Raw genomic sequence first — 26,070 nt, forward strand, 5'->3', positions numbered from 1 at the left:
ACATAGTGTTCCACAATACCATTGGAATTCAGCAAATCTATAGTTCCTGGCACGTCAAGTGAAGAAACAATGACCGACATCGCGAAAAGAGACAACATACACATCAGCAACTTTGTGTAAAATCTGTGGCTCGAATGAAGGTCTGAAAAAAACATCAGCTCTTGTTGCCAGCTCCCTTGCACGCATGTTAACTTTTGTCTCCTGCAGAAGGAGCGCAAAACAGGACCTGCTGCTCCACAGCCTTGCGCCTCCTGCACTCATTTACCATTGTGCCAACCATTTGTCAAGTGGGTGTAAGTGCTTTTTCTGTTTTATACAAATTCTTATAAGCATAAATTGCAGAAGTTGTAAGGCAAAGAACAATCAAGCCCTTAACAGTTCCAGCCCCTTTTCGAACACGCACCCAGGAAAATGCTTAGGAGGAACTGAAGTCAAGCTCCCAGTACATGCTTGCCTGCTGCTCAGTAAAAGAAAAAGTAATACTCACCCCAGCGTTGTCATGGTTACAATAGTGTACCAAAAGGAAGCAGGAATACTGGTGAATTTGCTTGCCGAGGACCCTTTCTCTGCATAAAACATCACAGTTGCAAAGATGATGATTGCCATAGTGAGGGAAAAGAGGAGAAAGCCAAGCTCGGAGGCACAGCTCTTCAAAGTGTAGCCCAAGATTCTTAAGCCTTGGGAATGGCGAGAGAACTTGAAAATCCTGAAAACCCTAAAAACCCTTAGTGTCACAAAGGCTCCGCTGACATCCTCATTGTTGGTCATCACCAAGCCAATGTAGTACGGCATGATGGCCACCACGTCAATGATGCTCATCACACTTCTAATGAATCTGTAGCGACTTGGGGCCGCAAAGAGTCTCAACAGATACTCAACCGTGAAAATCATCACGCAAGCCGTGTCCAAGCAAAAGAAAGCCACAGCATATCTTTCCCCACATGGAAGCTCCTTGTTTCCAGGCACCGTGCCACAAGGGACAGTTTCCACCACGTTAGTGATCACAGAGACAGCAATGAAGAAACCGGTGACATAGTAAAAGACTAAGGCTAAGGTGCTGGTGTGGGGGTTCTCGAAGGCTCGCCACATGGTCTGCCGGAAGCTCAGGGATGGCATGGACCCTTCTTGGTTGTTTTCTGAGTCATTGTCATCCATCAGCCGCTCCGCGTTTTCCCTCTTTCTGTCTTTGTACTCTTCGTAGCAGCAGTCCCCAATGATTTCAGGGAGGATGCCATAGAAGGCAAGCTCTTCGTCGTAAGCAGAGATGCACTCGTACCTGGGGTAGTGCAGCTTGCCAGTTCTATAAAAATTTAAGATGCATCTAAAGACCTCAGGGTCCCGGTCAAAGAAGTACTCCTTAGTGTCTTCGTTGAAGAAGAACTCCTTCTCGGTGCTGCCCAGGAGAGTGTCCGGGTATCTCTCCAGTGTAGTCCTCCAGGTCTGGAAACGCCTGCCACTCACGTTGAGAATGATCAGCTCATCCTGCCTCTTGTTTTTCTCCGTTGGAGCCAGTGGCATGGGACAGTTGGCCACTGGCATCCATCCTATGGCAGCTGCCCTGGCAAAGGGCAACCATGCTGCTACTCCTGCTGCCATGATGACCCCAGGCCTTGTTACTGGAGAAGACGGTTAGGCTGCTCCTGAGACCTGCTGCAAGTCAGATCAGTTCCATCTAAAATACAGAACAAAAAAAAACACAACACACAGTCAAGCGGGGTGTTTTGCCCCATTGTGGTAAAGGCTCAGGTGGCAGTACGTACGCAAGAATTTAAAACAACTGGCTTGCCCTCTTCTCCCATTTGAAGAATGATGTTAAACAAGGCACATGATAATCAGCTCAGCGGGGTTATGGCATTATTATAGATTGAAATTTTGAATAGCAAATGATTCCTCATTAAAAGCATTTTAAAAGTAGCATAAACACACTAATTTATATTTGCTTCCTTACAAACAAGACTAATCCATAATTCCCCAGGTGTAAGCCTCATGCTCATCAGTTTAACTACAGCTGTCAAGAAAGAGCTGGGAACTCCAGTAAATCAGCTTGCTGTTCACCCAGTGAAATTGCATGCTATGAAAAACATGGACTGAGCTGGGTTTCCAGTCTCTAAAAAGTTCAATAAGTAATGAATCTTGCACTAAGAACATTTTCAGTTGAAAGAAACAGAAAATCTCAGCTTTTCATTAGTTTTCTTCCACCTTCAATTAAAGACCTGGCCTCAGCAGCAGTTTTTTGCTGGTCTTTTTTATTTAGAGATGGGTTTTACTCCCGTGAAATATTGCATCCTCCACCGGAGCAGAGGAAAATTTAAGGGAAACATTGCTCAGAATACCCGAGCAACAGTAAGCTTGAATCCCAGGCGTGAAAGCTGATAGATTAAGCTACCAACGGAGTACCAAGAACATCAGAATGAGGGAAACCTCCAAAGTTGGACAACTTTATTCCAGCAGGAAGATACCTTGATTATTTCCGAGCTAACAGAGGCTGAAGTCCTTCAGCTGAAGAACTGACGGACTATTAGGTTGAAAGGAAATATGTTCGCTGCACTCTTGATTTTTAGATGAAAAACATCCAAAGTTGTCCAGATCCTCAGCCAATGTTCTCTTGAAGTTAGAGTCATTGGATCTAGCCAAGGATTTTCTTTTTCTTTTTGGTCTTTGGTCGGAGTTCTTACAATATTTAATTTTTGTTTTAACTTGTATTTACTTTCACTTCCCTGTTTTTCTAACTCTACCATAAAATTATCTGGAGAAAGGTGCCGCTATCATATAAGATGCATTAGGGGCCCTATCAAAAGTCAATTTATCAATGGAAATTCCATTGATTCTACTGACTCAGGCCCTCAAAGCTTAATTGTATCCTCTACGTGGTATCCTTCTAGGCAGTTTCACTCTGAAGTTTTATAATTATATGAAAGCTGCCATTCCAGCCAGTAAGGCTGCAGCATTATTGATTTCAACAGGCCATCAAAATACTGAATAAAAAATGATGGAATCAATCTCGGGTGAAAATGACTAAACTGCTCACAGAAATGCTCTTCCTCTTCAGGGCGCATTAACATTCATCACCTTAATGTGGAGTATCTTTCTGTGCAATTTTACTATCTAAAGGACAATTGGGATCCCTCGTGCAAGCATCTTACTGCTGCTGGAAGAGCTTTTGTAATTACGAAACATACAATAATCCATAGTGATGCTTATCCCAAGGAGACACTCTGCTTATTCGCATGGCACCGGAGCAAACATCCCACAATATTTTCCTATAAAGAACTGTTCAATATTACTATGCACTATTTTTTTCTCTCCCCCTAAAGAGGGAATTTATTGCGTGATGGTGCCAGGCTGGCAGCCGGGAGACGGGGCTCTTTGGGCTGTGCGGGAGAGGCAGAGCCCAGCACCGCGAACTTTCTCTGCCCGCCTGGAGAGCGAACCCAGTCCGTAGCCGAGCAGCGACGCCCGGGGCTCAGCCGCCCGTTTCTTACACCAGCAGTGCTGGATCTTTTAACTTCTACAAAACTCTGCGTTAGGAACAGGACTGCAAAACAGGAGGCGGCAAGATAAGAACCATTTCGTTCGTTAACCACCAAATATATACAGGCAAATAACCAAGAGAGCAGGCTAATGCATCCTGTTCCTGTTTTCCCTGCTGGTAAACTGCCTTCTCTGCTTTTTAATTTCAATTAGCGACACCACCACAGTCATTCTACCAGGACTGATTGGCGACGTTCAGTGACCTGACCAGCTACAGTACACTGGATCCTCATCTCCCCTGATTTCTCAGGGGAACCTCCTTAGAAATCTCTCCTGTACTTTTATAACTTTGGTTGTAAATTCCAGGTTACCTACATTAGCTGCTGAGGCACTATAAATACTTGACATATAATTGTTCTAATAAAACACTGGTAACTCATAAGTGACTTACACGTTTCAAAATCAATTTTTAAAGACAAAATGGGTCCTTCCATGCTGGCGGTAGATGTGGGGAAGCTATAAATATCTCAGCTATGGAATGGACAGGAGAGGGGTATTCTGTGGAAGTTTATGTTCCATTTCCCTGTGTCCAAGAGATGCAGCTGGTTAAGAAAACTTAGTGCACGCAGCTTAATTTTCAAAGTTGCATTCAATCTGTCCCATTCGATCTTCAAAATACATAAAAAGGGAGACTTTTGCAGCTCGAAATTTTCTGGAGGACTGAGAGGGAGAAGAGTCATGAAATCCCCTGTGGCAGAGGTTTTGCTTTTTCTTGTCCATGAGTCCTCGGAACTCCACCCTCCCCAAAAGAAGAGACAGAAAACTGGGAGAGAGCTAGGACTGGATTTGTAATTCAGAGCTGCACAAACTGAGCTGAGTGAAAAAAATAGGAAGTAACTAGTCTGTCTACAGAATGTGGAAAGAATCCTCCTCTTCTGTGTGCCTAGGTTTGGGTAACTGCTCACCAGTCTTTGTAGGCTGGAAAGCAATTGGCCGGGCTCAAAATATACTGTACAGTCGAGAGAGTCTCTTCAGCCCGCGTAGCAAACAGACACGCTTCAATTCTAACAAGCATATATTTAGCTATACACATATTTCTAATTTTAATTACCATAATTTCTGCATGCAATTTGAGAGGAACTAGTTAACAAGAGATCGGTACCCTGCTGATGACATTTAGAACCTGGTACATGAAATTAATTTGCCTCCTTCTGATTTAAAAAACTCAACATCTATAGAGAAAAGGATCTGTTTTCTTCAGCTAATTATGAGGACAGTGAAGTGGTGCACGGAAATTTGATAGAAAAGCCCGTGGGTTGAGCCCCTGTCGCCCTCCCAGGACTCCCGAGCCCATCTGGGTCCCTCCCTGGCTCCCGCAGGTCGCCGGCGCTGCAGCCGCTTCCTGGCACCAGGGTCTCATCCCCGGCTCAAACAAACACCCGACGGGCACAGGCTGGCCAGGAAAGCTCTGGAGGAAAACTTTAGAAAACAGTTGTTTCTAGTCACCTGAAGGGTCAAGAGATAAACGGCGGGTTCTTACCACAGTAGCTCCCACCAGCAATGCCACACTTAGTAAATGTCTCTTCGTAGTCTCATGAAAGCAGAAACAAAACAGAAATCTCCTAGTGTTTCCCTTTCTAGAAGCAGGCAGGGACGGTTTAAAATAAGACTGATAAACATACTGTGAGCTCCTTGCTGAGACACTGCTGATGGGAGTGAAGAGCCTTGAGATCCTTCGTTCTCTCCTTTCCTGTCCTTGTTGGGTCAGGCTCAGACAGCAAAGATGCTTTAAAGCAAAATACGTCAGCCAAAGCCTCGGTAGCCTCTCTCAGTCACACAGTCCTTTCCCTTCGCAATCGCATCAAATAATAAAACTTTCTGCAAAACCTTCACTCCCTCACTCCGTTGGAGAGATTTAGGAGCAAAAGCAACAGGCTCAGGATAAATGCGTGCAAACTTCTCCCCTCCCTCCCAGTCAGCCCAGAGAGCCCCATCTTGCCGGCTCACGGTGATGCCTTACCTGGCAAGGGAAGATGCTCTCGGCGCCCAAAAGTAGGGCTAAATGTGGAGAACTGGAAGGAGGAGGGAGCAGTCACTCCTCAGGATAAAAGGTGAACTGTGCTGCCTGCCTCTTGACTCCCTCGCTAAACGCAGTCAGAAGCAATCAGTAAATGTGATCATCATTGTGAAAGTATATATAGAGAGATGACTAAACAGCTTCTCCCTCAGTACTGCCGAGACGGAGTCTCTCTCGCCTGAGCCTGCTTCATTTTGCCCCCTCCCCTCCCAGGACCGCTCGGAGCTTCGCTCTGGCTGCCCAGCCCAGCTGGACCCGGGTCCCGGGGAGCTGCTGGGGTGGGGGCAGCAGGAGCTGGCCCCACTGGCCCCAGGGAGGCAGACTGGGGACTGACGGTGTGAGCTAACGGAGACTCTGGCAAATGGAGTCATTAAATACACAGCAGAGCCGACCCCGCATGCTAATGTGCCAGCGGTGGCAAGGGGGGGGTTGAAGGGGGGAAAAGTATGGGATGAACTTCACTGGTCCCTCCCGGAGCTCCCTCTGTGTCCCTGGCTCTCGGGCAGGCGGGGACCGTGCAGGAGAGGTCCCTTCTCCTGTACGAGAAAATGAGCCGTTCCTCCAGCATCACAAACCTACAACCAACGCCTTAACCAGGGCAGGAGGCTACAGTAAGGAATTAAAATACATAATTCAGACTTAAACCGATCTCTTCCTCTCTCCTTTCCCCCTCTTCCTTCCCAGCACCTTTTCCCCTCGTCCTGCTGCTCTCGCTTGCCGTGCTCCTTGGCAGCTCTTACCAGTCCTGTCTCCACCTCAGCATCCCTCTTTTATCCACCGTCAGAAGTTGGACTCCGCACGCTCGGAGACCTGACATCCTTGCCCGTTTAGCTGTTTGCCGGCGAATGTCCATTAAATAACTAACTATAAGCCCACATCAGAGCAAACCGGTCTTGCCCTGCTCCGCCGGGCAGCTCCCGGCAGTGACTGATGCGCCGCAGCGACAGTTGGTGACTTCCATAAAGTACGGATACGTACGTGGAGCGGAGGAGCGCGGCTGCCTCGCCATTGCCTCGCCTCCCTCCGTGGCTCGGTATCGCACTTCGGCGACGGGAGTTCGGGGGCTGGAAGGGGCTGCGCGGCCGCCGGGCGGGGAGGCGGCGGGAGAGGCGCGGAGCGGGGGCGAGGATGAGGAGGGCGCGGGGGTGGGAGACAGCCGGGGGCACCGCTCCTGCCCCTCGCCTCCCCCGGGGCCGCCGGCCGCCTCCTCCCCGCCCGCAGGTGAGCTCCCCCCCGGGGCCGGTGTGTTCTCCCCCGGGGCCGGTGTCCCCACCCCCGGCTCCAGGTGCCGGTGTCCCCCCGCCCTCCCGGCGGCCCCCCTCACCTCCGCAGAGCGCGCCGGCCCGCCGCCTCGCCCTGCCCGCCCGGCGCTCCCGGCCGCGGCCGCCCGCCCAGCGCCTTCGCTGCCATGCGGCTGCCGGGAGCGCGGAGCGGCGCGGGGGCGGGCGCGGGGCTGCGCGGGGCGGCGCGGAGTGCGCGGGCGCGGGGCGGTGGCGGCGGAGCGCGGCGATCAGCACCGCGGCGGCGGACAGCTCCGCGGCGCGGGGGTGGAGCGGGGCGGCCGCGGGGGTCAGCGGAGCCCGGGGGGGGCTTTGCATCGGCGAAGGCAGCAGAGACCCCCAGCCGTGCGTGTGTGTGTGTCTGTGTGTGTGTGTCTGTGTGTGTCTGTCTGTGTGTGTCTGTCTGTGCTCTGCTGTTCTGAATAGGGGAAACGGGGAAACCACAAACCAGGGCCCGTTTTCCAGGTGATTTTGTGCGCCTACGTTACAACATGCCGTTCGTCCGAGCTCTTAAACCAAGGCCTTGTTAAAAAAATAAAAAAAAAATAGAACACCGACCCCTCAAATCCTCAAATATTTCAACCCTTAGATTTCAACCATTGGAATGATCTCCCCAGGGAAGCGGTGGGTTCCCCATCATTGGACACTGCTAGGACTCAGCTGGACGGGGTGCTGGGCCGTCTTGTCTAGCCCAGGCTTTTCCCAAGAGAGGTTGGACCAGGTGATCCTTGAGGTCCCTTCCAACCTGGAATTTGATGATTCTATGATTCTATCACTCTTTATCAGGGAGCGGAGCGATAGGATGAGGGAGAATGGTTTTAAACTGGAAGAGGGGAGATTGAGATGAGATCTGAGGACAGAATTCTTGGCTGTGAGGGTGGTGAGCCCCTGGCCCAGGTTGCCCAGAGAAGCTGTGGCTGCCCCATCCCTGGAGGGGTTCAAGGCCAGGTTGGACGGGGCTTGGAGCAACCTGGGCTGGTGGGAGGTGTCCCTGCCCAGGGCAGGGGGTGGCACTGGGTGGCCTTTAAGGTCCCTTTCAAACCCAAAGCATGCTGTGATTCTCTGATTGTCTGATTTGGAAAATCTGACCTGGAAACTCTGATACCAGAACCCCGATCAGTTTGGTTCAGCGTGTCAACGTTGTCTAACTGCTGATAATTCAATGCAATTATTAAAAAATAATACTAATTTCTGAATGTCAGGTTCTGGGTAATCCTCCCGCACAACAATTTCCCCCGGTAATATTTGTAAGCTGCATTACAATGACTGCAGACTAGTTAATGAGGTTATGCAAATACAACATGTTATAATCTTTAGAATATGGGGACTAATAGTTGTGTGCTGGACGCTTGGCGTGCAAAGTGAATCCTAAAACTTCTACGAGAAACTTTCAGTGGCTGTAGGAATTTAAGCAAATCATAGCATCCAGAACCCATCTTTATTAGATGTCTTCAGAACTGCTTTTCTCTTTAAAGTACTTTGTATATCTCCACTTGCTCTTTTCCTCTTGCAGATGCTCAGAAGAAAGCAAAACCAGAAATGTCATTTGGCTTTTACTGGTATACGAGATTTTTCTGTGATTTACAATGTCATCACTTCATAAAACTCCCTGACTCTCCTCTCATCAGGCGTGCTCTGCCCTCACTCTGCTGCCTCTGCCCTGGCTGTGATTCGGAATAGCTTTTCCCCCATGACTCGGCCCCCTTTTAACTTCCGATCTCTATTAAAAAGCTAATTTGGGAACTCTTTTTCAATGCTCCCAATTTTGTAATTTTAAACAGAGTATGAAAGTCAAAAGCAAGCTGGCTGCAGATAGTCTGACATGAAAATATTCCTTCTTCTCTCTCTTTCTTTTTCTTTTTAGTTCTCTTTTTCTTTATTTGTTTCTTTGTTTCTTTCTCTCTTCTTCTCTCTTTAACTCTGTCTTTCCCTCTTTCTCCTTTGCTCTTTCCTTTTGCCTTTCCCTTTCTCTCTCCCTTTCTAGGAATATCTCCTTAGGTTCTACTGCACCAATTATAGGTTTTATTAAAACTTTTTGAACAACTTTTTCTCATTCTATTACTGAAAAGTAGAACCTGCCAGCGTTGAAACAAGCCACGTATGCAGAGAAACAATTGGAATAAATTATGCAAGGTTAAATATCAATATTAAATAGAGTTCACTTGATTTTTCTTCCCGCTATTTTCTTCTGTATTGATAACCTATGCCTCTATAGTGTACTTTATTTATTGTGTTTGTTCTTTACACTGGGTGCTGTCCTGCATTAATTCTGTATCTAAATATCCCGTTGACTTCGTGGCCGTGCTGCATAAGCATTCTGTAATGACAGTGGCAGTAACGACGCCAGCTTCCCGGCTCGAAATTACAGCTTGCCATAACATTCTAGCTTTGTAGTCTGATTATGTCCTATAGATTGTGCCAACACTTTCCTTGCTTTGGATCCAAGCTTGTGAAAATGCCTGCGCAGATTAAAGACAGATCATTAATATGATTATACAAAAGAGTCAGTCTTTGTAACCTTAAAATTATCTACGTGGCCTAGGGATTGAAACAGCCTGGAAAACACAGCTGCTTGAGGGTATCTCCGCGTCTCTCGAAAACTCTCCCAGACCTTGGCTAAGTCTCTTGAGCTCTGTGTTCCCAGTTTCCATCTAAAGAAAAGTAATAATATTTACTGACAAAAAGTAATTTATCAGAATGTATAAATGTTATAAATGGCTATATGATTCCTGAAGGATGCGAGTTGTACCGAAGTTTAAAGAGTGAGCGGGTTACCTGCGTGTTGCTCCGTTTGCCCATCGCTCTGGCAAACATTTCTCCAAAACCTCACCCATCCATCTCGTGGGCTTCTCACCACAGCACACACGTGCACAGAACGGGTCGTCTAAAAGCGAATGCGTGAAGGAAGGCACAAGGCACTTTCTATCTCGTCCTATAAATCCAGTAACAAATATCTACCACTTGCTCGCAGTAAGATGCCTCCATGCCCCAGGCACGGCAAAACGAGGAGTTCACGTGTCTCACTGCTCTCTGTCTCATGTATGTATTTTATCACTGGAACCTGCAGTGCCTACTGCAGTGGCAGAAATGGTCTTCACTAGGACCAATCTAAGTTTTGTTTTATCAGCACACTTCTGGTGAAAAATTTATTTTGACACAGAAAAAAACTGCCAAAAATTGGATCTGGATCAAAATTTTGCAGTCTTTCTTGTAAGGAACACTAGACTATTAAATCAGGGAAGTGTCTATAATAAATGGTCTTTTATAACACAGTTCTGCTTTAGTTTGTTTTTTTTTTTTTTAAACCAGTATCTGAAACGTTTTATAGAGATTTGTAAAAAATGAAACACCAAATTCTCTCAGCATCCCTCGGGAATTTTTATGGGGATCTTGTTATTGGCTTAAAAAGATCTTGAAGGAAAAAGTGACTCATTTTCAAACACCTTTTGAAGAAGGTTCCGTACAGGGAGACGTTAAGGGTTGGGGGATTTATTTAGGATGACTGGAGGTCACATTAGCTCCACTTCGGGGACCACTGCAGAATTCCCAGGGTGCTGTTTGCACCCCTGTGCGGTTCTCAGACCCATCCCTCCGTTCTCAGACCCATCTCTGCGTTCTCGGACCCATCCGTCCATCCTCAGACCCGTCTGTCCGTCCGAGCCGTGGGTGTGCTGTGGACAGTCCGTGTCCCTGTCTCCCTCTGCAGCCTTTCCCTGCCATTGGCACTTGGAAACCAGGGGGTTGCTTCAAGTCCATCTCCAATTTATGGCGCGTTCAGTTTTGTCCCCCTCAATGTTTGGAGATTTTCCAACCCCAAATAAAGCCTCGCAGGCAGCTGCATTCTGCCACGTCTTTCCAAAAGGGAAGAGGAAAGAGCCGTGGATGGGGTCCAGCAGCTCCGCTCGCCAGCCAGCAGCTGCAAAATTTTCTGCTCAGCTGACCTTAATGAATGAAGAAAAGATCACACATGAGAGCAGAGGGAAGAGACCCCTGAAGGATAGCAGTGCCGCTGAATGAGCGCTTTGATTTATTGTCCACTGTCTCTCCCCGATGCAGACCACGGCTCGCTCTCCCACTCTCATTTCGCACCGTGGGTAAAATCACAGCACTGGTTTGCAACGCTACTCCCTGCAACAGCTCATCAGGGATTGTGCTTAATTGGCCACATTCCACGTTATCAACATCCGAACGCTGAAGTAACGTCTCGTGTTACCATTCCCGAGGACGGAGGAGAGCGGGTGTGCTGCAGGAGGCGGGCAGGGAGGGAGGGAGCGGAGGACGCGGGGCTGTGGAGGAGCAGGTAGAGCTGCGTCAGCTCAAGCAGGCGATGCTGCTGCATCAATTAGCAGAGAAGTGAATTAGCGCGCCTGGGTATTCCGCGTCTGCTTGTGAGGCAGTACTGCCTGGGACTTGCCTTTATTTATGCCTTGAAGAGAACGGTGCCCGGGAAGCCCAGCCTCACCGTTCTGAATTTGAAGCATTTTTTGCTCTTCAGTGCCACGGGCCTGATGCGCCTCTCGCCTGCGCTGCCTGAATGGGCGGCAGCTCCACCGAAACGGGGCGGTTAGAGCAGAGAGGTGCCAATGAGGGGGAAATCGGGACAATGGGCTCCAAGCTAGCAGCTCTGTAGAATAAGAATTCTTTGCTGCTTTGCTGTACTCTGTGTCGCTAATGCTTTAGTGCCTCGCAGTCCAGGCAGGACTTCACACATCGTTCTTTATCCCACCGCTCTGCAGCGAGTTTCTTTGCAATGATCTGTCTCCTGCCAGTTGGGAATTCTCGCAATTATGAGTCAACCAAAGCTAAAAAGCTCTGAACTGAGCAAAGCACAAGTCAACTGCACTCCTTTGATCTCCCACACGTTGGGGTAACCAGTCACCATCAAAGCAATCATCATTATCTCCTGGAAGTTGAGAGACCAATTAAAGAAAAGCAAAAAAACCCCCGCAAACACAAACAAACCTGAAATCAATTATTAATGTTAAATTATCAGGTTTAGAATGGTTACCAGAGCTAAAGTGTTGCTGAAGGTTTCGCTGCTAGAGTCAACAATACAATAAATCGCAATTGCAGTTTTTCGGTGGCTCATAACCAGTAAATCAGATCTGTGGAACTATACGGTTACTGCAAATTTAAGTTGTTGTTCTTTCATTTTTAAGAGTGCATTTTAAATCAAGTCAACAGCCATAACGCAATATACAGCCTGCCGAGCTATTGTCTGGGGAATGAACCCTGGACCATTGTGATTTCTTTTTTTTATTATTATTATTATTAGATATGGGGGCAGGGAGGAGAAATCTGGGGGGGAGACTGTCCTCCTCCAGCTGGCCGGAGCATAGGGTGTACGGTGTCATCAAAAGCAATGGGGACTTCTCCACACAAGGCCTGCACTTTGCTTACTTGGTTTTGGGCAAACCGGAGTAAGAACCGGCTGCTCCCACGTTAGTGCTTTACACAGGCAAACACGGAGCCTGGCAGGGGTGGCCAGGGAGAGCCAGGAGCCGCGCTTTTTGCTTTTTCTTTTTTTTTTTTAAGCTCACCTGCCTGCTATCAACTCTTTACCATGTGAGATCCTTACGTTAATGAATCAATCAATGTGGCCTGGGCTGGGAGGGGAGATGATAAAAGGCCGAGGCTGCCAGCCTCTCCTGGTGAGCTCCGAGGCTGCTTCTCCAGGTGTCCTTGTGTCCAGGGAGGAGCTTCCCACCCTGGTGGAGCCCCCTCTGGATCCTGGGGCTGGGAAGCCATGGCCTGGCCTGGCCTGGCTGGATGAAGAGCTAACGGGATGATGGTGCTCAGTGTTAGATTGAGCGGAACTGTTGCTTCTGCCTCGTGCTGTAAGGACCCACCGTTTGTCGCCACCCCGTGCGCGGCACCGCGCTCACCCAGCACGCCGGTGGCTGGGGGCCGTGGCCCTCTGTCTGCAAGGTTAGTCCTGAATTTCAAATCTATGCAAAGATTTGTGTGCTTCTGCTGGGATGCTTGGAGAACTTTGGCTGTCTTTTGAATGAGGGACAGTAAATGTTAAAATATTTGGGGGTAAAAGGAAGTGTAGAAGCTGCCGGGTGGAAGGGACCTTGGGCACCCCATGGTCTGCCCCCAGCTTCTCCCCACAGGCTGTGCTGGGGCAGCTCCCAAGGCGCGGGTACGGCCAGGGGGAATCCTTTCAGATTCCGGAGGGATTCCAAATCCCCACGGCCAGAGGTGGCACAGGGCTGGTGATGGAGAAGGGCTGCTGGTGTGTCCTGGAGGGCAGGGCTGAGCCTGCAGTTTCCCATCCTCCCTAAATGTAGCTCAAGACCTCTTGCCCTGTGATGAGAATTTGATTTTTATTCTTTTTGGTTGCCTTTCCTTCCAGAGCGTGGTGGCTTCCTGCAGCGCTTCTGGCTGTGATTTGTCCAGGGGTGAATTTCCGTTTCTATGACGATGGCGTTGCTGGGGAGGTGGCTCTCTCCTCCCTGATGGAACTTTTAATGAGACGGACAAGATGTTGAAAATGAAAATGAGAGGCCCTACTTCTTGCAAGCCCCTCTTTTTCCTGCTGCTTAATTATCACATTGAAGATAAAAATAGCTAAAAAAGTCACTGAAGAGGCAATGAAGGATTTCTGCAGCTAGCCGCGTCCCCTTCGCGACTGGCCCCGCTCTGCCTCCGTACGCTCCTGCTCTGGAGCCAGGGCACGGCCCCAGGACAGAGCCGGGCTGAGCTGCTGGTAGGGAGGCAGCGTTAGGGGCCCTCACTGGAAATAACGGCGCTGTGGTACGGCTTGTCCCGGTGAGCGCTGGGTAGGAGATGCGGTTGCAGCAGACGATGCTGGAGCTGCAGCAGGGTTTGCACCACCTCGATCTCCATGTGCCTGGAGTGGAGAAGGGCTGAGCCCCGAGGAGATGCTGGAGGCTTTAACGCGTGTGCGTGGGGTGAGCGATGGCGTTTCTCCATCACTTGTTGGATCGTGGCTCTGGTCTGCGCTGGCACGATATGGAGGGGCTGGAGGAGGAGCCCCCCGAGAGGAGGTGGGGGGCTGGCTCCTGCAGGCAGCTCGTCCCCAGAGCGTGGTGACCAGACACGGACAGTTTCCTCATGCTGTTTCCGAAGGGTCAGGAGCGGACGGTTCCCAGCTCATTGCTGAGGGGGGAAAAAAGCAGAGCTGGATTCCAGCCCCAAACCAATTTATCATTCCCCCTCTACATCGATGAGAATGCTAATAGGCTGAAATAGATTTACTCTTTTATCTTGGAACGGATTAAAAATAATTTTTACCTGCAGACAAAGTCTATAACTAGAATTCAAGCTTAATCTGATTTTTTTTTTAATTATTGAATCCAGTAAGATTATTTCTGTCTTGCTATAGCAGGATATAGCCTGCTAGCCAAAGGGAAGGTTTTCTGTGTGCGTGTGTGTCATTAAGGGCTAACTTGGAATTCAGATCTTAATCCTCAGTACAGACCTTTGGTATAGAAAGAGGGCTTTTGTTAATGCATTAACTTAAACTCGCTCGCAGCAGAAGCAGGAGCTGATAGCTTGACAGTGAATTCAGTTAGTATTTTTGGGTAGTCCAGTGTTAAATGACATTCTTCACGAGCGGAAAATCTCTCATCTAAGCTTCTCAAGAAGCTCAAAAGGGATATTTATGCAAACATCTCCCTGAGCAGGAGGTTCTCTTGCTCTTAGATCCTGCACGCACGAGGGAGATGTTGTTTCTTAACAGGCTGAAAGATCAGCTCATTAACGGGGATTTTGGAATATTCAGGCCCTTTGCCAGGACACTGCTGACGTTTGCTGGTTTGCAAGACCCTCAGTTTCTGAAAGAAAGCAGACCTCGACTTTATTTTGGTTTTCTGGGTTGTTACCAAGGTCCCATCTGGCAATAGACTTGGTAGCCTACAGAACGGCCCCGCGTTGGGGGTCACGGTCGTCCCAGCTGGACACCCCCCCCAGCGGAGCGGTGCTTCCCCGGCATGCACTGTGGAGCCCGACTCACTCACTGCGCCTGGCCAAGGGATAAACCCTCCGAAGGTGGTGCAGACGTTCCCAAAGCATCACCCCCCTGGCTTTCCAGTGTACAAAGAGACCAACTGTTGGGCTTTCTATGTCTGCTAGGACAATGGGTAGCATCGCCAATACATGAGCTTTGTTGGTGTTGAGCACAGTTTTACTTCTATTACAGGCAGGAGGGAGGTTAATCAAGACACATGGACACATGTTTTTAGATGTGACTGGTTTTGCTCATAGCAATGTTCAGGGGCAAACCGATTAGTAATTCTGATTTTGCATTAGGTGACAAGTTGGCAAATAACAAAAGAATTTGATTTTTCAAATTCACTGCGCACATGTTTCTGACCAGGAAGCCTTCTAGAGTGAAAATTCACACTGTTCACCCAGGAATGAGTTACACTAACTCCTTTTTTAAATTAGATAAAATAACATTCATCGTTATAGCTGGATGCTTAGATAATGCATTTCCTAACACTGTGTGTAGTATTTCTCTGCAAGGAGTAATGTGCAAAAAGTAGCACAATCTGGAATGATGTAGCAGGACATAATACAAGCCAGCTTAAATAGGAACATAGGAAATGTTTAAATGGCAAGCAATAAATCCATGTAATAGCATTTAAATAGAGTTCAATCCAAATGATGGCTTTGGTATTGATGAAACCTCACCATTTTATGCCACCTCTTATTTGGATAACTCTGAGTTTGCAGACATTGCCCAGTTTCTCAGAACAGCCAGTGCAGAGAGAAGCAGCTCCTTTTCTGCTGATGGTAGAAAGGGAGGCGTGTAAAATTCCTCTTTTTCTCAGTATTGAAAATGTTGAAGAACCTTTTCCACATTTTATTTAATTGTTAAAATGATCTGTGGCCTGAGATACTACTTTCATCTGCATGAAGTTAGCTGAGGAACTGGGGTAAACTGTTCTGTGTTAGAAGTGACGCAGATAACCAGGAATTTGGATCTGACGATCCCTTTATTGCTATTATAAGTGCCAGCAGAAATAAAGGAAACCGAATTTTTCAGTATTTTGCAACCTAATATACTATGGAAGCCAAGCCGCTGCACCGCGTTCCCCCGGCCCTGTTACTGCGTTAGGAGCTGGGAGCACGCGGCGCTGTGTGCGCTCGTGTTCCAGATCAGACCTTCAGATGTGAAGCTTAAGGAAAAGCAAGGCAAATATTCATGAAAGTGTCTGCGTTTTGTGTGACCTCCTTTCCACCTCAGCTTTGATCCAGGCTGCTGATCCGAAGAATAGATTCTGATTTCCATTTGATAAGGCTTACATTTTTTTGGCAAAGGAAGGCTCAAAAATAATCCTTTTCTGAGCAGATAAATCATCTAAAGCGCTCAAACATGCAGGCAAAGGAACTGGTAAATCTGCTAGCTGAGCTCCCATGATTGCTTATTTTCAGGAGTCCGTAGTGGGGAGCTGGTCTGGTGGGACGTGCTGGGTGAGCGGGGCCATGGCCACGGGCTGAGCCCGGCTCTGCGGCGCCGTGAGCTGCCCTGGGCCGAGGGTGAATCCGCAGCTGGCCCTCGGCGCTCAGCCCCACCAGGCACTGCTCTTCGCAGCCTCCTGGCGCCCGCTCGGAAATATTTGGGCACACGTTTAAAATGAAGGTCCTAAAGGCCCAGCAAGTCAAGGGTCTGCTAACGTGCAGGAAGGCAGACGCCCGCTAAGTGCTTCGCTGGACTGTGGCCAGGGGCTGGCCCCGGGGATCCAGCCCCTGGTGAAATGGGGATTTCAGACCCGGCTGATGACAGAAATTGTCCCGTGGAGTTCGGAGCCGCTGCTGGGCGTAGGGCTCTTGTGCTCTTCAGGCAACCGGTTGGAAACAGCTACAACCCTTCCTTCACATAAGGACAGCAGTGAAGAGAAGGGTTATGATTATTTACTAATTAATCCAGTACAAATAGACATATGAATAAATACTCATTTAAAATTCCTGCTGGTTCCCAGGGCCGGTGAGTCCAGTGCCTTGCACGCCATTGGGGTGCTGGTCTTGGCTCCAGCCCTGACCCTGCAGGAGAACCAGCTCGGAAAAACAAGCTCTGCTGTTAGGGAAAACAAACTTTTACAATCCCGAACACCAAAATGAAATAATAAAAGAAACAGTACTTCAGGTTTTAATTAAAGAAACAGTGCTTCAGGTTTTAATGAGCGCTGGGAAGATGTCAAAGCAATGTAAAACCAATGTATATATCACTTATCTGAGCCCTGATAAAGACTGCTGAAGGGACTGGGCCGGGTCTGGGGTCATACTCTTGTGACGTATCTCTTTGCAAATATACACACGTATAAAGTCACAATAAATCTGGGAAGCCACTTGTGTGCAACTTGGAGAGCAGATGAGTGATATAAACCAAGAAAGAGCATTGCTGCTGATAATCGCTCGTGTTGTTATTGTCAACCAAAGCAGCAGCAAAATCCGAAATACGCTGCCTTTCACCCGCCACGGCTCAGCACGGTGCCAGGAGGCTCCGCGCCCCCGGTGAGGTGCCCATGGCAGAGCTGTGTAGAGGCACCAAGCACCGCGTTCCCCCAGGATTTTGAAAATCAGAAACTGTGTAACTGAGAGCGCAGAGGGAGGTTAGGTTCCCAGCTTTCCTTTAAACCTTGTTTCTTGCCCTCAGCTTGAAAATGTGAACTGAATTCTGTTTTCTCTGCACTGAGTTAAATACCAGGAGTCTTCAAAAGTGCTATAATAACAGCGAGTATCATTAATAATAAATAATTATAGTTGGCACTTCTTGACTTTTAGTCATAGCCTCTATTCCTGAACAAAAGTAGGGATGGGTAATTCTCAGCTGACCTTCAGACAGAAAGAGAAGATGCACAGCTAAAAAACCATTGCAAACAGGACTCGGGATAATGTCACATAATCCTGACGATGCCGCGCCAGCCTTCCGAGGCAGATGACATTCAGTGCATCAGCTGTTGCTAAGCTTTCAAAAAAACATTTATTCTTTGGCCACAAGCTACTTCTGGTCTTTGTTATTAACAGAGACATTTATGTCAGAAAATGTTGTTCCTTTTAAAATTTTCTGTGATAAAAGGCACTTGTTAGATGTCCGGTGTGAGTTTTAAATTAACAGTAAGCTGAGTCTGTGCTGGAGGAGCCGCTGACGACTCCATGTTACCGATGGCAGTTTCAGCAGTGCCGGTGCTCCCGTGAGGGATTATCGAGCAGTTTGGGGCACAAAGACAGGAGTCAAATTAATTCCCTGACAAGACGCTATCGGCTCAAACCCTTTCCCTCCCGCTTCCTTAGCATCTGTGTCTGGTTTACTGAAATGGCAGTAAACAAGTGTAAACTCTAACAAGCCACAAGTGAGCTGTTGGCATCGCTGCTGGCTGCCGCGTCCTGGAGGTGTGGGCGAAACGCTGGGGCTCTGCAGCGGAGCCGGCTCCCAACCCATTTCTCACGGAGGCGATTCTTTACCTACCCCTTCCCTTTCAGGAACGCTTTTCTTTAGCAGCACGCTGGACAGACAGACCTGTATGCGTCATTTAACGGCCCTGAGTGCCATTTAGAAAAAGGAGCTTTAATTCCCTAGGTCTTGCAGAATTAAAGCATGCTTGTATTATTTTACTCTACCTTGCAATTATTTTTCTCAATTTCTTTTGAGGACAGGCTAACAACAGTCACTCTACTGAGTTCAAAAATTGCACAAATTATTCCTAAACCTGAAACGCAAGTGGTTGTCTGGATGCCATTTGCCCTGGAGGATTAAACCTTAGACTAATAAATAAATAAATAAATAAATATAGGGGTAGTTCAGAAAAGCACTGAGAGATGAGATTAGCCCGGGCTGTGACACTGATACGGTCGCGTGAGAGCAGGGTATCTTCCTGGAAGCTCAGCCCTTCCCTTCCTGATCGGGGCTGGAATCTCCTGGGAACAGCGTTTGCTTTTCGTCTCCCAGCTCTTCCCTTTTTCTGCCCCTTCGCTGGCGGGAACCGAGATGTCCGAGATCCCGACTGACCCCAGGGCTTGCGTGATGGTTCAAGGTCTGGGTCTTGAAAGAGGTTTAGGATGTGCTCACGCTGTAGATGTTGGCTCAGATTTATCCTGCCGGCTTTAGCATCCGACTCGGCGTCTCCGTCAGATCCCATTTGCTCTTGGCGCTCAGGCTCGCCGGTGGCGAGAGGCTCTTTGTGATGGTGACTCACAGCAGGAGCCCGAATCCTTGGTTTCATTCTTTGAGTTATACCCTGGAGGTGCCTGTCTGTCCCCGCGGACTGCAGAGAAGGCTTGCAGAAATTGTGACTGCAATAAGGATGAATTTTTGGAAGCTTAGTGGTGGCCACTGGGGAGTGAAGTCCAGACGCGGCTCTGAAGGAGCCGTCTCCCCCCTCAGCCAGCAGCCGGGTGCGAGGGTTGGCGTGGGGAAAGGATGGAGAGGGAGAGAGATCTTCTCACTTTGTTATTTGCTCACTCTTATGAGAGGTTAAAGTTTCTCGTTCACGCAGAAAGGTCCCGCAGCTCACCCAAAATTCACCAATTTGTGAAATCCCTTTGTAGCTCATATAAAAAAAATAAAAAATGCCTGTAACTGTTTTGGGTGGGACGGCAGGGAGCAGCAAAGGCGGGATGAGGTGGAAGGCTGGGAAGGGCCATGGTACGGAGTTGGGCATGGGCTGCGGATCCCCAGCTCTGGCCCAGCCGGGGGCTGTGTCCCCGCAGGAACTACAGCCACATCCCACAGACGTGGCGCGGAGCAGAGTCCTGCCCTGCACAGGCATGTGCAAACCAGCATCTCGAGGATCCTTCTCCGTTATTAGCTTTTGTGGTTTGACTGAGATTCATTTCCGTTTGATACAACGCTGCTCTTCCACGGAGTCCTGAAAAAGCAGAAAGTCTGATAGATCAGCTCACTACAACATGTTCTAACGTAAGAATAATGGTGTGCGACAGCTGCCGAGCAGCGCGGTATTGATCCGTGCAGCCTCGGAGAGGATGCTGAGCAGAGGTGCGTTCCTGGAACCGGCCTTTTTTAGAGCAAAACCAATTTAAATACAAAATCCTCCCCCGGAGGAGGAAGGCGAGTCCCAGGGGCTGGCAGCCAGGACCTCGCTGGTGGTGGGGTGTCTCTTTGGGGAACTCTCCCTGGCTGTCCTGCTCGTCACCCTGTGTCCCACAGCGTGTAGAGATGAGAGGGACTGAAAACACCCGTGGCTTGATAAGAATAAGTAACAGAGCTCTCAAATTGTCACGCAGGAGAAAGAAACCACAGCGCTGAAGCGCGAAGCTTGGCTTTGCAGGCAGATGGTCACGGGCCACTGTTTGCGCTGGTCTTTAACTGGTGTAATTTAGGATTAAACTGCTCCTGAGAAGGCGGCAGGTCACGTCCCCATCGCAGTCGTGGGGCAGGTCTCAGCTGCTGAGGACGGGGCTCTGCGCTGGTGGGAGCGGGCTGTCCCCTGCAGGTGTCCCATCCCTGCGGGCTGTCCCTGCAGGTTGTCCCCTCAGGCCGTCCCCGTCAGGTGTCCCATCCCCAGGAGATGCTTGTGCTCCCTGCAGATGGACACCCAGCAGAACACAGCTCCGTTATTCCAGACGTGGCTCTGTTTGTCGGGGACGGGAGCCGATGCCGAGCGGGCGCGAGGAGCTGTGCTGAGCCGAGGGGTGACGCAGCTTCCCGTGTCCCAACCTGTCCCCCGCAGGGACCCTGCCCGCCTTCACGCAGCCCCTCGCGCTCCAACCGATCTCCGGGCTCACCACCAAATCTGGGGTATAACCAGGATTTAAAAGGCAATTTGCTCCTCGTTCCAGTGGAATTAAAGCTGCGTTGTGAGCGCTGGGCAGTAATGCCACAGCTGTGCGCCAGGTTCGCTTGGAACATGGCAGTGAATAAAATGAAATATGAGTTTTATTGATCTTGTCTGCACTGCATTGTTATTCACACAGAGTGAAATTCACCCTGAGGCACAGGACAAACGTTAGAGTTGGGCAAAACATTTCAGCCGAATGTTTCATTTGTTGGAAAGAATGCGGGTTTGAATCAGCTGCAAGTACTTGTGAATTCACATTGCGTTTGTCAAAGTGTTTCAGCATGTAAAAAAACCCAAAAACTTTTTTCACAAAGTCAAAAAATTTACTATTGATGTTTATTAAATGCAACATCTATATTTTTAAGGTCTGAGAGAACACTTTTTAAAAAAAAATATTAGTAAGATTTACTTTAAAAATAATACTAACCCCTGCAAAATGAACCAGTATTTTGCTTAGCTTGAAAATCAACAAAATACAAAACTAAGAAACAAATTTTGGAGTACGTTTGGTTTTGAAAGAAAGCATAATATTTTTCAGGTTGATCCGGAATATTTTCCCTGCTGTTCTGGTTTAGCCCTTGAAAATATCAATTGCCCCCCGTCTGCGGAGCTGGAACACAGCGTTTGTACCCGGCGTCCAGGCACGAGCCTGGCTGATGCTCCGGCCCCGTCCCGGTGAGTGCCGACCTCGCCGTAACCTCTGTCTCTGGGCTGGCTTTCACTTGGGTTGCTGAGGTTTTCCTCAGTGTTAGGAAACCAGAAGTGAATCTCAGAGTGCTTTGCACAAACTGGTACTTTGCTGAGTCCATTGAGACTACGCGGAAATGTGCGAACAGAACAAAAGAACCGGGGGCTGGAGGATTATCGTGAATTGGCAACGGCCTTACAGCAGCGTATGCGAGAGCAGAGTCAGGTTTAACAAAGTTTCTGTCATAATTTAATGTACGTTATTAAATAATCTAGATCTCGATGCAGCTGGTGGTACTCCTGCCTGCAACAGTATCGTCTCGTACCTTTTATTTTTAATAGCTGACCGTGTTCCCCGCTGTTCTTGAATCTTGCATTGAGGCGTCCTTTGGCAGCGGGCGGCCTCGGATGGCCACGCCGCCATCTCGGCAGACCACGGCGAAGAGCCGAGGGGAAGGGAAAGGTGTTTGGGCAGCGGTCCCTGGCACCAGCCTGGGGGATGTCCGCGGGGCCGCAGGTGTGGGCACCGCGGGGGCTGAGGCTGCCGGGGGTGTGGGTGCTGCAGCTGTGATGGGGAGAAGGCAAACGCGGGAGCCCTGTGGAGCAGAGGCTCTTGGGAGAGGCAAGGAGGGTGCCGGGGCACCCCGCTGCCCCGGGCACGCAACGCTTTGTCACGCAGACCCCACGGGGTGACCCTGTGCTGGCTGCAATGGGGGTTCCCGCTGTCACCACCATCGTCCTCCAAGAGGACCAACAACGTGAGCATCCCCGCGGTGCGGCCGCCCAGGGACCGTCCGGCTGCCACCCAAACTTCATCGCTTCATCTGCCGCTTTGTGTGCCACGGAGCGAGGTGTTTGCGGTTTGCACTGGCAGCGTACAGTGCAAACACAGCCCTCAAAAAGGGGGGGGAAAAAAAAAGAGATGATGTGATCCTGAAGGAAAGAAAGCAGAGAAGCGTAGAGATAAACCAAGACAGCTAGGGATTTATTCTGTGAAATCTATCACGTTTGTCTGGGATCTGCTGACTCGGAGTCTAATCAGCTGTTAGAGACTATTTTTCCAGCACCTCCTCAATCATTGACTTCGTTCATTTTTCCCCATCAACCATATAGGGCCTCCACGTCAAAACATCATTTTACCATTATTGTCTATTTCCAGGATGTCTCTTATTATCCTGATCTCATTTTGCAGCCCAGAACCTGGCGCGGAGCTGGCTGTGTTCCCTCAGATTTAGGAAAGATTGCGGTAAGCGGGAAGAGCCCTTCTCCCGCTCAGCCCGTCCCACTCGTGAAACCATGAAACCAAGGCACCGAATGGAGTGGGGAAATCCATACGGGCCCAGCGCCCCTGTGCACACAGCTCTGGGAGGTGCTTTAAAAGAAACAATAATTGGGAAGAAACCCTGAATAGCACATAAAGAAGATACGATGAGATGAAATTTACTTGTGGAAGTAGTCACAGCAAAAGAAGATTTTTTCGTCGAAAGAAGATGTAATTTCTGGATGGAGCGCGCTGCCCAACTTCAAGACGTGTCTCTCCCCACCCCAAACCCCCGTTTCTTGCTCCCCGGGTGGGAGCCGGGGCTGTTATCGCAGATGGAACGCGGTGGCTCTGCCCGGCCGTGCTCTCCCCCGCAGAGCCTGGCAGATGCGCTCACCCGGCCTTCCGCAGATTTAATAAATCTTTTGTAGTTTAGGCCATTAAAATTTTAATAACAGCTAGAGCCAAACAGAAAAGGAGGGGAATGTTTGAAGGGTATCCTGACTTAGAAATCTTTTCAAAATGTTAGCGAAAAGCCTGGTTAATGTGCCTCTGCTTTGCTATACATATGATTATTTAGGTTTTAATCTATCAAAGAGATGCAATTCTTAGGTTCTGGCCAGCTAATTCTCTGCCCTGGAATTTACACATCATAATAAAAAACATTTAAGCCTTTGGGGAAATGAGTTTAGCTCCTTCAATTGCTGAATAATTAAGGGTGACCCTTGTCAAAGACATGGTGTGTGCTATATATCACTGGATTACCTGTCTGGTTGGCAGCATTTTGCAGGCATTTAGAGCTCTTATTATATGTTGGTTTTCATTTAGATGCAATTTCTTTTGTAATGAGGCAGAACTTATTTTCCAGCCCCTACAGGTGGCTTTGTCAGCTCTCCAAATTGCGCGTGAAGAGGCAGGTTCCCAATTGATCTCTCAATTAGGGCTTTGTTGATATTGGATAAATGAGGGTTCACCTGGTTTGGACACAGCCTTGTCTGGTCGTGGGCCAAGGCTTTCCTGTGAAAGGCCACGCATTTGGGGGGGAAGTCTGTCTCTTTGGTGTTGCTTTTTCCCCTTGACTGCCCAGGCCAGGCACATGGGTTTGTGGCTGAAGCCGTGAATGCATGAACACAAAAGCAGAGATTCGGGTGTAAATCTAGAGTGAATTACGTCAGGAGGTTAGCACGCCGGGGAGCAGATCTTCTGATGCAGCTTGGCAGAGGGCTGAGATTTCGGGTTGCGGATCGAGGGCTCCCAAACAAGCACGTGGGGTTGTTCAACCTGCAGGTCGCGTCCTTTGCCCCGTGGCGATGACGATGTGCCCGAGCTGCCCAGCGGTCGCGGCCATGGGAAGCGACGTGTCCCTGTGTTCGGGAGCTCACGCACGGCCCCATCCATCGCCGGCCGCTTGCAGCTCTGTGGGTCGGCTTTGTGAGGCAAGGCCTGGAGATTGCAGTGCCCCGGGTCCTAATATCTGCAGCTGTACTTTCGGTTACAGCCTACATCGTGTGGAAAGAGCCTCCTCGGGGAGGGCAGAAGGACTCCATCTTCCAAGGGGTGACTTGGAGACCGTGTGCCTGCTGGTGGCCAGAGGAGCATCCCACCAAAGCTGTATGTGACAGCCGCCTCTTCGGCATCGTGTGGAGGGTCGAGCAGAGCACCAGGAAAGGTAGGGGCAGGACCTGCTGCCTTGGTTTCCACAAGAAATGCTCTATTTCTTTGCGGGAAGAAACACTGGCTGAAGCTGTGCGGTGGTTCGGTGTGCTGGCCGCAGGCTGCGGCACGGCTCCGCTCGCCCTCCCAGCCCCACGATGGGAATGAGCTCCGGGTTGTGACAAATCTGGCTGCTGGGATGTGCTCAGCTGCTCTCCTGAGACCCGAGGGCTGCGGTCCCCAGCCCTGCACTGGGAAAATGGAGTGCCGGTTGTGGGTAGAGCGTCCATGGGGACCGTCCCGGGGGGCTGCTTCACCTCCAAATAGGAGAGAGAACCAGTATTTGCAGTACAGATGGATGAGCCACCAGTTCACACAGAAGCATGATCTGGTTTAAGCAGGTAATTAACTCAGGCTTATTGACCATGGCCCAAACGCCTAATGGAAGAAGTCTGGAAACTGCTCAAAAAATTATTTCCTGCTAAATCAAAAGCCAGCTCTTGCCGAGATGAAAGAGAGGTTAATTTACAAAGATGGTCAGAAAGTTTAATAGCAATTTAATTTTTTTGAAATATGTATGTGTTACTATAGCCTGACATTATGGAGGAAATTGCAACAGTCCTGGAATAGACCTGCTGTCTAATTTTACTCCTATCATGTGTACGGTTGGGTTTTATGTGCAACAATTCATTTGATGGCAGGCTCCAAGTATTAGATTTACAGTAAAAATCAATGTGAGGTTACGGGCCCGGTCTGGATTTATGTCCCTTTGACACCGCACACGTGAGACAGTCGCTGCTCCCACAGCCTGCCGTCACCCGGGCAGGGACCCGGCTGGGGGACCGGGGGTTTCCTCGGCCGTGCCGAGGTGGAGCTGCCCCCATCCTGCCCCTCCTCATGGGGAACAGTTTTTCCCTTGTATCAGAATTTCCCTGAGAAATTCCAGAGGCTGCTTTGCTCCCCCAGCCCTCTGGCGCGAAGGTGACCTTTCCCGACTTCTTCAGCCGCTCGCCAGATCTTTAAGCGCCCATAAGCGCTGCCCTGTGGCTGGGTCACCTCTTCCAATCTGATGGAGAAGTTTGTCTGCCACTGCAAACACGTGCCCACAGACATTAAATCTCTGCAATTAATCACGGGGACAGTGTGGGAACAGGCTGGTGAGGTCCTTGCTGTCTCTTAAAGGCGAGATCTTCCTTTCCATCAGTTCTCCACCGCTAGCAACAGTTCCTTAATTCCTCACACCGTTCCTCTGTATTAAAAATGTTTAGTTTTGATTTCACTGCTTTAAATAAAGGCAGCGCTTCGTGCTGTTCTTGGGCTGTGCTTTGTAAAGCAGTCGTTTCAGAGGACAATTCCTGTGCGCCAGACGCCTGTTACCAGCACCGTTCCCAGCGACCGCGCACGCATCCCTGAGTTTTCAAGGTACGCTGTTTAATATCAAAATGCTTGAATTAGCTTGTTACATGATAACGCCAATGGAATGGCATATCCATTAATAATATTATGAGCTTTCCTAGGGAGCTATAACCTCTCTGGTATACATGAATTCAGTAATAACTGTAATTATTATGAAGTTAATATAAAACATGATGTCTCACTCTGCCAATTCAAGGGCAATAAGTGTGAAAAACAGCTTTTCTCCCGATCGCACGTTACACTCGCCCTTCCCTTGGTTCCGAGGCAGCTCTAGGTGTTGAGGGGCGATGGGCAGGAGGAGCAGCCCCGGTAGCGCTGTTGCCTTTCCCGGTGCTGGGCAGGGCGAGGGTCCCCCCCGGCTCCCCGACGCCGTCCCGCTGTACCTCGGGCTCCCTGCAGCCCCCCAGAGCCGCTCTCAAGCCGTGGCTGCCGTGGGGGCTGCAGCGCAGGGGGGCA

At 49.3% G+C, this 26,070-nt stretch overlaps 1 protein-coding gene across 5 annotated transcripts in view; it reads right to left on the minus strand.

Moving 5' to 3' along the window:
- KCND3 (potassium voltage-gated channel subfamily D member 3) overlaps positions 1-6,989 on the minus strand; it is a 121,420-nt gene extending 114,431 nt beyond the window's left edge. For 2 of the 5 annotated variants that reach the window (XM_074563947.1, XM_074563952.1), the window contains exons 1-2: positions 6,873-6,989; positions 488-1,672 (exon numbers count right to left, since the gene is read on the minus strand). In XM_074563947.1, coding sequence (XP_074420048.1) covers positions 488-1,596 — 1,109 coding nt within the window. In that variant the 5' untranslated portion in view covers positions 1,597-1,672; positions 6,873-6,989. Of the gene's footprint in view, positions 1-487; positions 1,673-5,491; positions 5,624-6,288; positions 6,799-6,872 lie in introns of those variants that run through there. The other 3 variants (XM_074563949.1, XM_074563948.1, XM_074563951.1) reach the window with 3 other exon arrangements.
- Between the last annotated feature and the right edge of the window lie 19,081 nt (positions 6,990-26,070).

The sequence above is a fragment of the Larus michahellis genome, chromosome 21, assembly GCF_964199755.1.
Source record: "Larus michahellis chromosome 21, bLarMic1.1, whole genome shotgun sequence".
Classification (NCBI taxonomy): Eukaryota; Metazoa; Chordata; class Aves; order Charadriiformes; family Laridae; genus Larus; species Larus michahellis.